Source organism: Lagopus muta, chromosome 3 (assembly GCF_023343835.1).
Source record: "Lagopus muta isolate bLagMut1 chromosome 3, bLagMut1 primary, whole genome shotgun sequence".
Lineage (NCBI taxonomy): Eukaryota > Metazoa > Chordata > Aves > Galliformes > Phasianidae > Lagopus > Lagopus muta.
The window spans coordinates 77,980,893-77,995,702 of NC_064435.1; the positions used below are offsets into that span (position 1 = coordinate 77,980,893).

The 14,810-nt window shown below is 37.2% G+C and overlaps 1 protein-coding gene across 3 annotated transcripts in view; it reads right to left on the bottom strand.

Annotated features, from left to right (window-relative positions):
* Positions 1–14,810, bottom strand: part of DROSHA (drosha ribonuclease III) — a 68,255-nt gene that overhangs the window by 35,638 nt on the left and 17,807 nt on the right. For all 3 annotated transcript variants that reach the window (XM_048938534.1, XM_048938533.1, XM_048938532.1), the window contains 5 exons: positions 14,307–14,378; positions 12,763–12,844; positions 11,427–11,501; positions 7,477–7,646; positions 2,445–2,569 (listed from right to left, as the gene is read on the bottom strand). In XM_048938534.1, the coding sequence (XP_048794491.1) occupies positions 2,445–2,569; positions 7,477–7,646; positions 11,427–11,501; positions 12,763–12,844; positions 14,307–14,378 (524 nt within the window). The remainder of the gene's footprint in view (positions 1–2,444; positions 2,570–7,476; positions 7,647–11,426; positions 11,502–12,762; positions 12,845–14,306; positions 14,379–14,810) is intronic.

The following is a 14,810-nucleotide window of genomic DNA, read 5'->3' on the forward strand; positions in this document are numbered from 1 at the left end:
GGCATCATTTTGCTCCAGAAAAATCTCAATGCATTTTCCAAGAAAGGTGGCAGTGCCTCTGCAGTTGCTAGAGTGACACGATCACAACAGCAGTGCGCACTGTGAGGTGAACTGCAAAGCTCAGGGCAGAGGACAAAGCCTCAGATACCCACCCACCCTCACTGAAGGACACTCTGCTCACTGAAAAGACTTTCCCACAGTGTGACATCTCAATTCATGCAGGTGAAGGTTCCCTCTTCACTTCCTATCACTCACTGAAAAGCAGTTACATTTTGCAAGAAGTGTCTGTCATTACATCGGCTGAAACATTCCAATGAAGTGCACAACAAAAAGGTCTACCAGCTGTAAGCTGCACACATTTATTTTATGACAGTGAAGTTTTATTCCCTATGAAAACTGAAAGCCAAGTTTTCTATGGCTACCATATATGTATTTGCAATGCTTTCTAGTTTTATCCAAACACCTTGCCTGTTCATCATTCAGCAACATCTAATTACACATATATTTATATAACAGCTCATCTGTACAAGCCCTCTAATAACCTAACACTGATTTTCACAAACTAAGATGAGGATATTTCAGCCTCAAAATGAGAACTTGACATTTTGATGTACAACATATGCTTTACTACTAATATGGGCAGAAACAACTGTGTCATTGCACTTACTTTTGAGAAATACTGAACTGATGACAATATGAAAAAGTAACAAAAATTCTGTATTAGAATGTCACAAAAAACTTACTATGGGAAATTCTTTTCTGAGCATTATATATTTCACACATACACCAGAGTTAAGGCCAAAATTTATCATGACGCAACTTCGTTACTTTGATTAAAGAAGCACATCAAAATTCTCCAGACAGGTCTAGTGAGGGGAAAAAAAAAAAAACTTAAAATTTCTGTGGCCTTTCCTTTTAAAAAAGTCAAAATACAAGATGCTGGAAAAGTAATTTATGTGATATTCTAATATTTTCCATTAAGAAATTTAGCATCAAAACAGAGATAGTTTGCACATTCTCATTTAATTTTCTTATAGGTTAAAAAAAAATAAAAAAAATCAAGAAATTAAGAAATTAAAAGTTATACCCATACTTAAAGAGAAAGCATGTTGTTGTTTAGATAAGCACTCAGTCTCCCCACTCCTGTGACTTATCTGGTGTTAACACGCAGGTTTAATTTCACATATCGTTTTTTCCTAATTATCAACATATCAAAGCTAATTAAAAGATGTCAACAGCATGCAGAATTTAGCTAAATCTATTATATTGCTAAGTTAGAATCCTTTCAGACTAATGTGGTATTTTCCTCGTATAAATGGAAAAACACTGAAATAAACATCTGCTGGTGATTTAGAACTATTCCAGATATTAAATCTAAAATTCTTTGAGTTCTAGAATAACGCATGTCATACATTCACATGAGAGTGTCTAGGCCTCAAAAGTGCAAGTGAAATTCAATGTCATTAAGCGACACTGGAAGAAAATCAAGAGGAAAATGACAATCTTAACTATACTTGCACAAGAGATAGGCTCTGTATTTTCTGTCACCAGTCAGAAAAAAGAAAAATCTGTGAATTATTGGAAAAGTTCCCTGAAATTGTCAAATTGTTACCAAAAAAAATTGTGAACAAAACCCAGAAAGCACTTCTACACCACTACACAAATCTAGAGTGAGACAATTATCTGCTCTGTCTGAACTTCTAGTTTCTTCTCCACTCCTTCACTTATGTTCATGTCTCTAAAGAGACAGAAAAAGATACAGGCAAAATTACCATGGATGCAAAAGCTTTAAAAATAGTAGACTCAACTTTGCAAGTCATAAAAAGAGACAACGAAGAAGAAAACGACAAGATGCAGAGAAACCAAATTCCATGAAGAAAGCAAAAATGAAATGGATACATTACACATTACTAAACGTAAGAGCTGAAGAGCATCTAATTAAGTCAAATAGCTGCTCTGAAACAAAAGAAATCAGTCACTTTTAATATAATGCGCAGCAGAACAGTTATTACAGTATTTCCCTGTCAGTAGACTAAAAAGGTTCAAGCAGCAATTTGAGAAATTTAGTGAAGGTAGATTCACTCAGGGCTGTTAAACAAAACTCCATATTCTATACTGCCTGGAGAATGGTTTTCCCCTTCTCCTGTTACATTGGTCTCCCTAAAAAAAAAAAAAAAGACAACTGGCTGCTCAAGGAAATAAAATAGAGCTACAGAAACCTTTGGTCTCACCTAGAAGAGTTATGCTCTGGATAAGAAGTTTGCTATTGCACATGCATCAGAAGTTCCTGAACTAAACGAGAAAAAGTTGTATCTCATTCTCAAATTTACAAAAGCTACTATTCTATGCCATAAGCACTATGCTTTATGTCAGATTGATAAGCTTATTTAAGTCATAGATGACACTGAGTTTCTGAGCAGAAGATAGGAAGAAAAGCATCTTACTGAGGATCTCCAGCATAGCTGAGTTGAGCAGGTCGTATCCCAAAGTGGACAATAATGGGGAAAGTAATTACATCAGGATTGAATTGTTCACGGTCCAGTTGATCAATACGAACTGAGCTGGGTTTCTAGGAGAAAAACAAAATATACCTAATTGACAACAGCTCTATGGAAATTTTTTTTTGTCTCCAGCCCACATTGTCCAGGCACTATGAAATAACAATATTTAAGCTTATTAAAATACACATAAAAATAATCCTTTATATAATACTCACTATTTTTCAATGGCAGTGATTGAAATAAAGTTAATTGACTTAGCTCTCTCAGAGAAAAAAAGAGAAGTCTATCTTCATTTTGAAAGTTAAGAAATATACAGTTTGATCACTTCTGAGAACCCAATGCAGCTTTCTTTGGTTGAGCATCAGGACTAGAATTCTGGCATCCAAGCTCCCACATGCCTGAGCATTTCACTAAGATTAGGTCACTTCTCTAATTTTAGTTCTCTTCCTGATTTCCCAATGTAAGCAAAGTCATTATTAGATCCATTCAATCACACAGACTGAGCAGCATAAGAAAAATTTAAGTGGAATGCTAGGTTGATTCATACAATGAGGAATACGGTTTTGTATAATGAGAAGACTGCCATCCTTCTTATGCTTCAAAACATACATTTTTCTATAGTTAAAAAGGACAGCGTAAAAGGAAGTGATTCTCATTTCACCTTTAAAAATGCAGAAAGAGTAATTACATGTCATCGCAGAAGACATGCTGCTTACAGAGCTCTTGATAACTTATCTAGCATTTAAAAAACTCTGTTGAAGTTGCAGTTTGTCTCCAAGTAAATATTTTTCCCCATTACCTTCCAACCTGCTTTGTTATATGCCTGTTTACTCCCTACTTCACAATCAGCTGTTTGAGGCCAATATTTTCTGCTTGTCTAAGCTTTCAGAAAAGGGACATTACTTCTAGTTATCTGCATCTCAAAACTTCTAATTGAGCATCGTGAACTTCTCAAAAATGGATTTCAGAATTACAGAAACAGCTCCCATCATAGTCTTCACAAAATAGTAAGAAGTGCATCAAGAACAAAGCCTTCACCCTTCAAACCACCTTCAGAGAACTGTTTGCAGGAATCATTTTCTGCATGGATAAGCAAAGCCAATTCTAGAAATAAAGGCAAACCTCCTCAGGTGGCAAAACTTCCAATCTATTCTAGAAAAAACGATTACCTAAAACTTGGGACTTGCAGATTGAGAAACATTTACCAAGGGAAAAATGCTTATCAGCTTCCTTTTGGATACGATGACAGAAAATAGCTGCCCACTCAAAAACTAAGTTACTCCGCTGATGCTAGCAAATTTTAAACAAAGAGGAATAAAGGTTTCTCTCACAGCACTTCCAATAAGAGGAACAGGCAGCAAAACCTAATGAAAAACACATAATGAAAAGAGGATTTTTAACAGGCATAAAAAAATTCTCTTAGCCAGAATTTAAATTCTTGAAGTTTAAGTGTGCCTAGTTTTGTGGGCTTTTCTTTTCCAGAGTTGAATTGAAAAGATTTGGGGGGTGTGGATTAGCGTTAATCTTCAGAGAAGTTGCTTGTTTTTCTCCCTCTTAATGTTAAAAATGTGAAACTTTTTTTTTCCCCTCCTTTTTTCTTCTTGTTTTTTAAAAGATATGGTTTTACTTCACAGCAACACCTCTGAGAATCAAAAAGACAGTATTATTCACAGAACACATCAACAATAATTATACTATGTACACTGACTAAAAAACACTACATTAAGGTACAATACAATGCTTTTGTATTGAAATACTTCACATTTTAGACATGTACAGACAAGTAACCTGATCCTCAAAAGTAAATGTGAAGAGATTTCAACACATCTGTTGCAGGGTGAACACCTGTAGCAAGCTGTGTGTGTAAAACAAGTGGGCTCAGGACCACTTAAATCAAGCTGTTTTAAATCATCATAGAATCATTTGAGTTGGAAGGGACCCTTAAAGGCCATCTAGTCCAACTCCCCTGCAATGAACAGGGACACCTACAGTGAGATCAAGTTGCTCAGAGCCCTGTCCAGCCTGTCCTTGAGCAAAACCAGGGATGGGGCATCCACTACCTCTGGGCAACCTGCTCCAGTGCCTCACCACCCTTATTGTACAAAAAATTCTTCCTTATATCCAATATAAATCTCCCACTTTTAGTTTGAAACCATTTCCCCTTATTCTATCACAACACACCCTTCTAGAGTCTGTCTCCTTTTTGATACTGAAAGGCCACTATTAGGTCTCCATAGAGTCTTCTCCAGGCTGAACAGCCCCAGCTCCCTCAGCCTGTCCTTGTAGGAGAAGTGTTCCATCCCTTGAATCACTTTGGTGGCCCTCCTCTGGATGCACTCCAACAAGAGCCACTATATTATGCAGTTGTTAATATGTTCATAACTACTAGGACAGAAGAACTTATATCTTGATCACAATTGTTGCTTCAAAATGGTGAAGGTTATGAGAGGTATAACCACTCTGTGTGTCCCATCACTCCCAGATTATGATGAGCACCAGCTGTATAAGCAGCATCAAAGAAATACACAGTATGAAGTGTGTAGCAGCAAACAGGACATAAGAAACTAGATGGTTTTTGTCCAGATGTTTATCCCTCCCTACTTTAAAAAGGGCTGTCAGAGAGCACTTAATAATCACATTCAGAATCCTGTTTCTAACATCTCCCCCAAACCCAAGAAAAACTAACAGAACAGTGCCCCATTATCTTTGCTTCCTATTGCAAACCTCATCAAAGCTTTGCTCATAGCAGAAGGCAAGGTTGGGACTGCATGCAGATGTAGTACAAAAGCATGTCACAAATATATGGATTTGTACTGGCAGAAAAAGCAGCAGCATTTTGAAAAGAGTGAAGTATTTAAAAGGATTAAAATCTGAAACTTTAAATCTCTTATAAAAATTCTTCACTGAACTAATGAAACACGATGAATAAATTAAAAAGTTATAAATACAGCTGAACTATTGTTAGTGGTTAAGTGGGACATATGCCTATCAATTTTTTTCCCCTCTAACATGCATAAGATTCACTTCACATTTTATAGAAAAATTGGATCTGTTCAAAAGAGAAATTACTTCTGAAGTGACATTGTGGAAGAAAGCAGCAAAATAAAATTTAGTGTTTTTACTTTGTTGTGTCAAGTGGATAAAATTGAATTGAAAAGCTGTCATTTTCTAAAAGTTTCACATTGTCTCTCTAATAGAACTGTTTTATCTTCTAACCCTACAAAATGCACAGAAAATATTTTAAACCCCATTTTTCACTTACTTTCATATTCAACTGAATATATGGCAATGAAAAAAAAAATCCACAAACTAAGAAAAATATCATCACGTTTGTCTCCAGATACAAGTATGTACTAAGGATGGCATTATAACATGACAACTTTTCAAAGTGTTGCAGATTTCTTTTATGTTTACGTATTTTGAGGCCCATGCATCTTTGAGAACATTTTGTAGAATAGAAAGTTTGTCAGTAAAAATCACACAAAACCTCAGAATTAACACTGCCACTCAAAACGTGTTGCCTTGTGCACAAAGACATTTGCAGTTCTTTGAGGGATGCCACAAAGGAGTGCATATGCATACCCTTATGTTAAAGACCACCAAGTTTTCAGCTAGCTGAAGTCAGTGTACCTTTGGCCAAAATTAAATTAGTGAGTACCATTCAAATGCTGATGACTGCACACTACCAAACAATTTGTACCACATAAACCACTGGCAAAATTAAGTTAAGCAATTAAGGCTAACAATTTCTATTATAAGAGTCTACCTTAGTTTTAACCATCTCATGTAGAATTTTCCACACTGAGAGTTCACATGTACTCTGTATTTCACGTTCCCACACATGGCCTTATTTTCCTTTTGGTGTAGGAAGTTTAGTCAGAACAAAAACACTGAATGAAATCAAGGGAAAAAGAAATTAATCTGACAAGTTATGATTAACTAATTTACTACATGTAATACTATCATATTTAAAAATAGGAGTTTGAGATACCTATCTAGAAAGGTGACACGGCTTCAGTTTGGGGAGAGGTTCTTTAATTAAATTCCCTTTTAGGCAAGATTACACCACAATTTTTTTTTATGAAGAAGCTGAGAAGTTGTGTAATAGTTAAAAGCAGAAAATGAAGTTGGAGGAAGAAAGGTCTTGTAACAGAGAAAGCTGCACAAAACTCCAAACTGAGGTCCAAAACATGCTATTACCGAGATACCATCTCTGTGACGCTGGCCAAACCACGTGGACAGAATTTTGCAGCTTTTTGGAGGCACCTTTTAATCTTTCACACAATTCTTAAGTGTGAAATTCAGAAAAATAACGGCTAAATCTCCACATACGCTGAAAGAAGCCAAGAATTAATGCTCTAAATACTAACTGTTCCAAAAATTATAAAACAATATTGGTTTCAAGTTGGACACTGGATATGTGACACTGGATGCATGTATTCATTTATGTACATAAAATTCTTCAGTGTGAGCAACAGCAGTTTGAGAAATGTTGTGGGGAAAAGATACCTCACAGAAAGGCAGAACATTCTCTATATTCAGGGCAGAATCTATAGAGAGCACATTACATAGAGGTAGAGTGTCAAAAGAGAAACATGAAATAGCATAGCAAATAATTACTAATTCTCTGGTTGTATGTCAGTGAAAATAGAATAAGATCACGTACATAAAGACCATCAGAAAAAATATGATTGCAGAGGAGCAAATAACATTTTCCTATACTTAAAGTACAGCCATTCCTTTCAATGTGCACATTGAAACCATGCTTCTCTGGAAATCTGCCCTTGGGTAGGACAGCAAAAGATAAAACTAAAACTCTTTCCAGGGTTGGAATAATGCAATAAACTGTTCCTATAGCAATCTGCAACTGTCTCTGATCATCTTCACCCTCTGCAATTCAGACTCCAAAAGATTCTCTGAAACAAGATATGTACATGCTATTGAGTTATTAATTTGTCTTAATTATTTGTTCTACCATGCCAGGGCTGGTAACGATCATCCCTTTGCATTCCTCTGCATATTTCTGCCATTCCAGCTCTTCCCACTGAAGCATGTTGGCAATCTCTTCTTCAGGCACCAAAGCTTTATTGCATCGTAACAAGTAGAGAAGAATCTGATGCATCGACAGTACTTCCTTCCCTCCATCTTAAAAACATAATAAACAAAATGCATTTCAGATATTCACTCCTAAAGCACAAGGAAAATACGCAGCACATAAAATATTCAGATGAGCAAAATAAAATGCAAAATGTTTAAGCAACTTGACAAATAAGGAAGCAAATGTTTTACTGATGAATGGTGCACATACATAAAACACACTTCTTTGCTAAACTGGAAGCAATAATGGTAACAGTAGCAAGAAAAACAGTTTCATCGTTCTGTAATGCTGAGGTTTCTAACTTGCCTGAAAAATTTCTAAATGAGTAGGCAGAACAAATCAGTTACGTAGTCCGGTTATGCCTTCCTTTTCACATTTCTACCATTCCTTTTACAACAGAAGTTAAAAAGCCTTTAGGCGCCCAAGCAGCTTTTTAAGGACCACTCAAGATTTTACAGGATACTTCTGGATGAATGTGGTAAGTTATCCTTGCATTTTGAATTCATCTGCGGTGCTTACATGCTGCACCTGCAGTAATGAAGACTAAAGAGCCTCGTGCTGTCTTCTGTCACTAAATGAATTGAGAGCATGTGAAAACTGCTAAATACTTCCGAGACCTCTGGAAATACACACAGCAAAGACTGCTTGCAGGGAATTAAGGCAGTGTAATAAACATCTGATCAGTTCCAGGGAGCCAGTCAACATACAAACAGCAAAAGATGAGTGATAGTCCTGACAAAATACCACTCAGAAGACACTGGCTATTCAAATTCAGTATGTCTGCTCATCTGAATAAGAAGACAGATATGTTGCTACAGTGCTTTAACTCTGAAGGAGGAAGTCAGAGAGATTTGTGCCAGCAATGGAGAGTTTATCTACAGTTATAAAGGCATCTTAAAGTTTCATCCCCGACAGAAGTAAAAACGTCCATCTCCCTTCCAAGAGAGCCATGGAGTACACACTCTATCACTAAACACACAATAAAGAACAGAGAAAAAGTAAAGCCTTCAAGTGGTACGAAGGATAATGCCAGAGCATAGGGAACATGACCCCAGCACATGTAGAGAGTCTCGCAGAATCTCAGTGTCACAGCAGTGCCGCCTTTCACAAGACACTTGAGGAAACAAACACTTCTGTTCCAGCTGGGATTGCAGCACTACTCGGTAGCAGGAAAGATGTAAGGGAATAATGCAACTCAGCCTCCTAAAACAATTAACCTCATTCAGCAATTTACCACGACAGCCCAAAGGACCAACTGGACCCTGGAATGCACCAGGTCCAGCACTGCCACCAGGCAAGGGGAGAGGTTGTCCCACAGCGCTCTGTGGCTGCACCTCCAGCGCTGAGGGCAGGTTTGGGTGTCACAGTATAAGAAGAACGTGTAAACTATTAGAGCGTGCAAAGGAGGTGGGGGTTACAGAAATGGTAAAAGGTCTGGAGGGCAAGCTGTGTGAGGAGCAGCTGAGGTCCCTGGGTTTGCTCAGTGCAGAGCAGAGGAGCTGAGGGGAGGCCTCATGGTGGCTGCAGCTCCTCACAGGGAGCGGAGGGGCAGCGCTGAGCTCTGCTCTCTGTGACAGCAATAGGGCCCAAGGGGCTGCATGGGCTGCATCAGGTTGGGGGTTAGGAAAAAGTTCTTCAGAATGGTGGGCATGCAACAGGCTGTCCAGGGCAGTGGGTATGACACAGAGTTCATAGATTTCAAAAAGCACCAAGAGAGAATATAAAATGGGGAAAACTAACCCCAAAGTTCAATGGAAACTGAAAATACTTCTGAAGAGTTAGAGACATTTTAAAAGTTACTTTTCCCTTCAAATTAAAGAGGAATTCTATTTGCAAGACTTCTGGCTTTGTCAACCGGTTTAGACTGCTCTGCAAGAAGCACACCACATCCAACTTCTGAAACAATACACAGCCTTACATACTGAAGATTTTACAGGAAGGGCACAAGTTGTAGCCATTTGCTACAGAACAGTTCAAAGACCGGACGTCTTGAGTCAAAACATGCCATAACTGGAAACTTATAATAGTTTTACAGCGTTTCATTCTTTAATACATTTTCCATCATTACAATACAGCAACTATTCTGCATGCCATGCATCTCTGGCACTCAGCAAACCTGACATGATTCACTCAAAGCTACTCTCAAGATCTGTCTCTGTAAGTATCTAAACACTGAAAACGTGGGCTGTGAGACAGGTTGCTCAGAGAAGCTGTGGACGTGTTTGAGGCCAGGCTGAATGGGTTCCTAGGCAGCCTGATTTACCCACAGCAGGGGGGTTGGAACTAGATGATCTTTAAGGTCCCTTCCAACCTAAGTTACTCAATGATTCTATGAAAATCTGACATCCTAAACCTTGAATTTTCAGACCATGGTAGGAAAATAAGAAAGAAAAGTAGAAAGAATGAGAAATCAATTGATTTCTGTCTTTAAAGAAGCAGTTGATGGATCCGTGGGGATCTGTTGCAACCGCGTATCTTCTTTTAATAGACAGAAATAATGTTTTGTAACAGTATCTGAAGGACATGAATTCCCATTCTGGAGAATAAAAAAAAAAATGTATATGTAATTAGAAATTTATCATCATAAAGATGCTAGAAACAAACTATATATGCAGAAATAGCAAGAAAAAGCCATCTTTATAGAGTTAGAGAACTGGGAGTGTTAGAAGAGAAGCACAAAGGAATACGTGTGAGACAGACTAATCTCTCCCTGCCAATAAATCTAACAACACAGGAAGAGGTGACTTCCTAACTAAAGCTAAACAAACCAGAATATAAAAACTCCAAAGTAACTGGAAAACACCCTCAAGCTACACAGTCCAGGCAGGTCAAACTTGCTCTCATTTTGTGATGAGGTCAAGTTAATCAGCCACATGTGGCTTGATAGCTTATTTTGTAAATTGCTTCAGTAGAACCAAATCAATGTTTGCTAGCAAGCCGCACAGCTCAGCTTCTGACTGAACAGTGTTGTGTATTCAGGAAGGAACAACAATTAGAAATACAGTCATCTAGCCTTCAGTACTCTCCACAGTAGTGAGCCAAACCTCATTTAGCTCCAGCTATAATTAATATAACAACTAAGTTTCCAAAACCCAAAGCAGAGAACACCTCCAGGCCACAGCCTTCTTGATGAAGTCCGTTTCACATCTAATCTGTGCTCTCAGTCCAGCAGCTGAGCACATCTTCCTTTCCACGCAACCCTTTCAGAACAATCATCAGGCAGCATCTCAGCTGGACACATTTTCAATGGAGACATGACATTTATATCAACTTGAAGTCTGTTCTACTATCTTAGGATGTGTTAAATGCTTTTGTAAGCTGTTCACTCAAACTGAGCATAGCTCTCTGCACTCAAGCTTGTCCTTGGCTGGCAGGCTAGGTCTGAATTGTACTACAGTGGTGTTTTTCTTTCTTTCACTGTTTCTTGCAAGGGCTAAAAACTTACATTAAAGATAAAAGAAGAAAGCAGCAGAGCAACCTGTGCTCAGGGGTGACAATCTTGCTGATTCTCAAAACTGCACATCAATAATTTCTGTGTAATCACATGGCACGATGGAATATGAAATTCAGTTTTATGTGTGAGAATAGACAACACTGCTCAAATCCCACAGCTCCATCACAGGACAAGTAAAGAATGACCCAACACTTCCTGCAGTTACCACACAACAGACAAAAGCTGAGGACGATACCTGGCCTGTCCATCAGAATTCTGGTGCTGAGTAAACTACACAAGCTATCAGCAAGCAAGAAAGACTTCAGATGGAGACATCAGTTCTTCACAACTGAACTACTTGACCTGCAATGAGTTTAAGCTCTTGTTACGTTACCTGGAAGAAATCTCACAAATCGTGGCATGAAGTGAAATCTGGGGCAGGAAACAGAATCATTTTCAAGTGAAGGACCTTAAATATAAAGGGAAAAAAAAAAAAACATGGAGAATTTATGAATAGCAGCATATTTGCAAAAGAAGAAAAAAGAAGGAAATCCTGTCCCCATATAAAGTCAGTGACCAGTAATTACATTTGGCACTAATTTCATACAGAAAAGTAGCAAAAAGCATGCAACAGAAAAGCAACTTCTAATAAATGCTTCCACGTAGACAATTTCAAAAGAAATTACAGTAGCTTAAAAACTAAATAATCTAAAAACCACAGTATTCTATTTAAAACTGCACAGAAAAATGTCTTATAAATTTTATCCACTTCAGTTTCACAGGCAAACCACCAGTATTTGATTAGTCCCTTCCAGTTAGTGGTTTGTTTGTTTGTTTTTTCCTGTTATAGTAATAAAAATAATAAGGAAATTTCAAAAGACAGTATTTTGTGTTTTTTTTCTTTTTCTTTTTCCTTTCCTGTTTCATCATCCAAAGCCTTGCACAACAATAAAAACAAAAACAGTAGGCACCTGCCATTAAAAAAAGCAATCATAACCAGTGGTACAAAATAACATTAATATCTGAAGACATTTAGCCAAAAATTACTATACAAAATGTATATTTGTGTGCTCCTCTGTTTAACTACAAGCGTACAGTATCTCTATAAAGAGAGGACAGGAAAATAGCTACACATGCTGAATTAAAATTCCTTTGAATTTCTCTTTGTTTTCTTTTAGACCAAGGGAAGGATCATTCCTGACATTCTCCTCTGCCATAGCCTTCGCAGGAACACACATTTTCATCTCAGCAAGTTAAAAACATTGTGCTATAACTCACCCTTCTAAAGCTGTCTGCATGATACTGCTTTGTGAGCTGACTGTTGAGAAAAACTGCATGAATACTTGTTTTTTAGCTTGTAAAAACAGAGGATATTTTACCTGATGCCTTGTACATGACAATACTCTGCCCACAATACTGTCTAATAACAAACAGTAAGTTCCATTACAACAGACAGTTTTTGGATTAAAGAAGAAATTTAGTTTATCTGTAGGAAAATAATGCAAGATTTTTGTATTTTAATTGCTATAATCCCCACTAACAACCTCAATAAACTTCACCCTCTTAAAGAACAAAGTGCAAGATTGCTCCTCTCACTTCATACAGCATTTGACTATTATTTTGAGGCCACTCCCCAGCTTTTTTTTAATGTTTAAAATATAAATCCAGAGCAAAACAGAGGCCAACTTTCCAAGTTTTTTTTTTTCTTTTCTTTTGGAGATAAAAGTTACCTTTAAGATTCCAGTCATACAGCTCCAGAATATCTTTGAATAGGTAAGAAGAGAACAGCTCAAGACCTTTCACACAAAAATTCTGTGGAATAAAAACAAACAGGTTTATGATTACATAATATTGTAATACAGATAATGCTACTACCATTGTCTTCATATTTGTCAACTGCTAGAAATGAGGTTTTGGAAAAAGCATTGAAGCATCTTTAATCATTTACTGCAGCACAGTGGTCTAATCAGAAAAGCACTATTAGGAAAGCACCATAATGAAGATTCTGTATGTAATGCCTACATCCACCGTATAGGCAGAAATTACAAACATGGTAATCCACCACGTATCTCAACACTTCCTCCTGAGTAAGCTCATATTTCTGAGAAACATTTTTAATATTCCCTTTTTCCTTCATGTTTATAATAAAAATTCAGAAGTTATCAGCTGTAGCATTATGATCACTTCTTCCATTACACCAAGACAGTTCAATATAAACAGAGGATTATGACCTTAAAAGGCAGTGGGGGGAAGGGGGGAGAAAAAAGAACAAAAAAATCCAACTCTTGCTCATCAGATAGGGAAGCAGATCCTCCATAGCAAGGAGCTTTCAATAAGTGACTTTACAAAGTCTTCCTTAACAAACAAGACCAGGTCAGATCAGGACAGGACAACATAAGTAATACATGTATGAAAATGGCCATAACTGCCAAGCTGAACAACTCAATCTTTCACAACAATGCATCAGTAAAGATGGCTTTAAAGTAGGATTTAGCTACTGTGTGTCAGACCAGGAGTCCAAAAAGACAGCACACCAGATTCAGTAACAAGAAACGACCTGCACTGATCACATTAGTCTTGCTGAGGAATTTCAGAGATCTTGCATATATTTTAGATGGTGCTAAACAACAAAAAAGGAGATAACTCGAAAGAAAGGTGCAACTATCAGACTAAAATACTGATCCTATCTTTGTAGTTAATATGCAGGGGTATTTCTGTACCTACATCTGCTGTTCTAATGCAATTTAATTCACAAACTGACTTCACCAGAGATAAATTTGTAATTAAAAAAAAAAAAAAAACACAACAGATTAAGAACTGAATGTGCTTTGTTTGTATCCACCAGAAACTTGTTTTGGCAACAGCTTACAGTAAGTACTGATAAGTGATACTTAGAGCTTCGTATTCAAGATTAATTTTCAGCTTGGCATTGACTCGTGGGTCTGGAAAACCAGCACCTCCACATACATTAGTTTTGTCATTTGTAAAAGAATGATAATGCCTAAGTCGGTTCACAGATAGAGTATCTGGCATAACTTACGTAACTTAAAATGAATAAAAGCACTTCTCACTATTTGATTTTAATATATGATAGCCTAGGTGGATGGATTTATGCTAGTACTTCTGAAAGAAAATTCCTTTTCAGACATTCTTTCAGAACATAGCCTGTCTCTTACCATCTTCTCTACAAGAAGGGATTGTGAAGAGTTTAATCCATTAACAATGTCAACAACTCTTAACCCACTCTGACTTTTTGACTAATTATCCTTCTTACCTCAGGCATCATCTCTTCAATGAAATGAATTGTATAGTCAATGTTAAATCTGATTACTTTACACAGAGGAATCTGGAAGGAAAAGAGATTCAGCATGAAAAGCTACACAGTGACAAACGTACAGTTAATACAATTTTGTATGCAGGGGTATTACTGTCTGCTGAAAAGGGAACTTAGTAAAACTGCTGCTTAGTGGGATCATACAAAGACAGGAAAGCAAGCATTTGCAAGAGAAATGCCAATTTTAACCTCCACCTTTGATTACACAGGGCTAAAGAATAGTAAAGTAAGATAAAATAATGCCATCTACTGGAGATAAAGGTTTCTTTAGAAGAAAAAGCAAAGTTCAGTCAAAAGTTTCCACACCTGCTCTCACTTGCATATTTGGAAGTGAACTTATTTTTGGTGACACAACATGCCAGATAGATGCACTGACAGGCAAGCTGTTTTTAGTATGTTGACAATTCTGTTAGCTATGCAACTCTAAAACACTGCTCCAAGTGA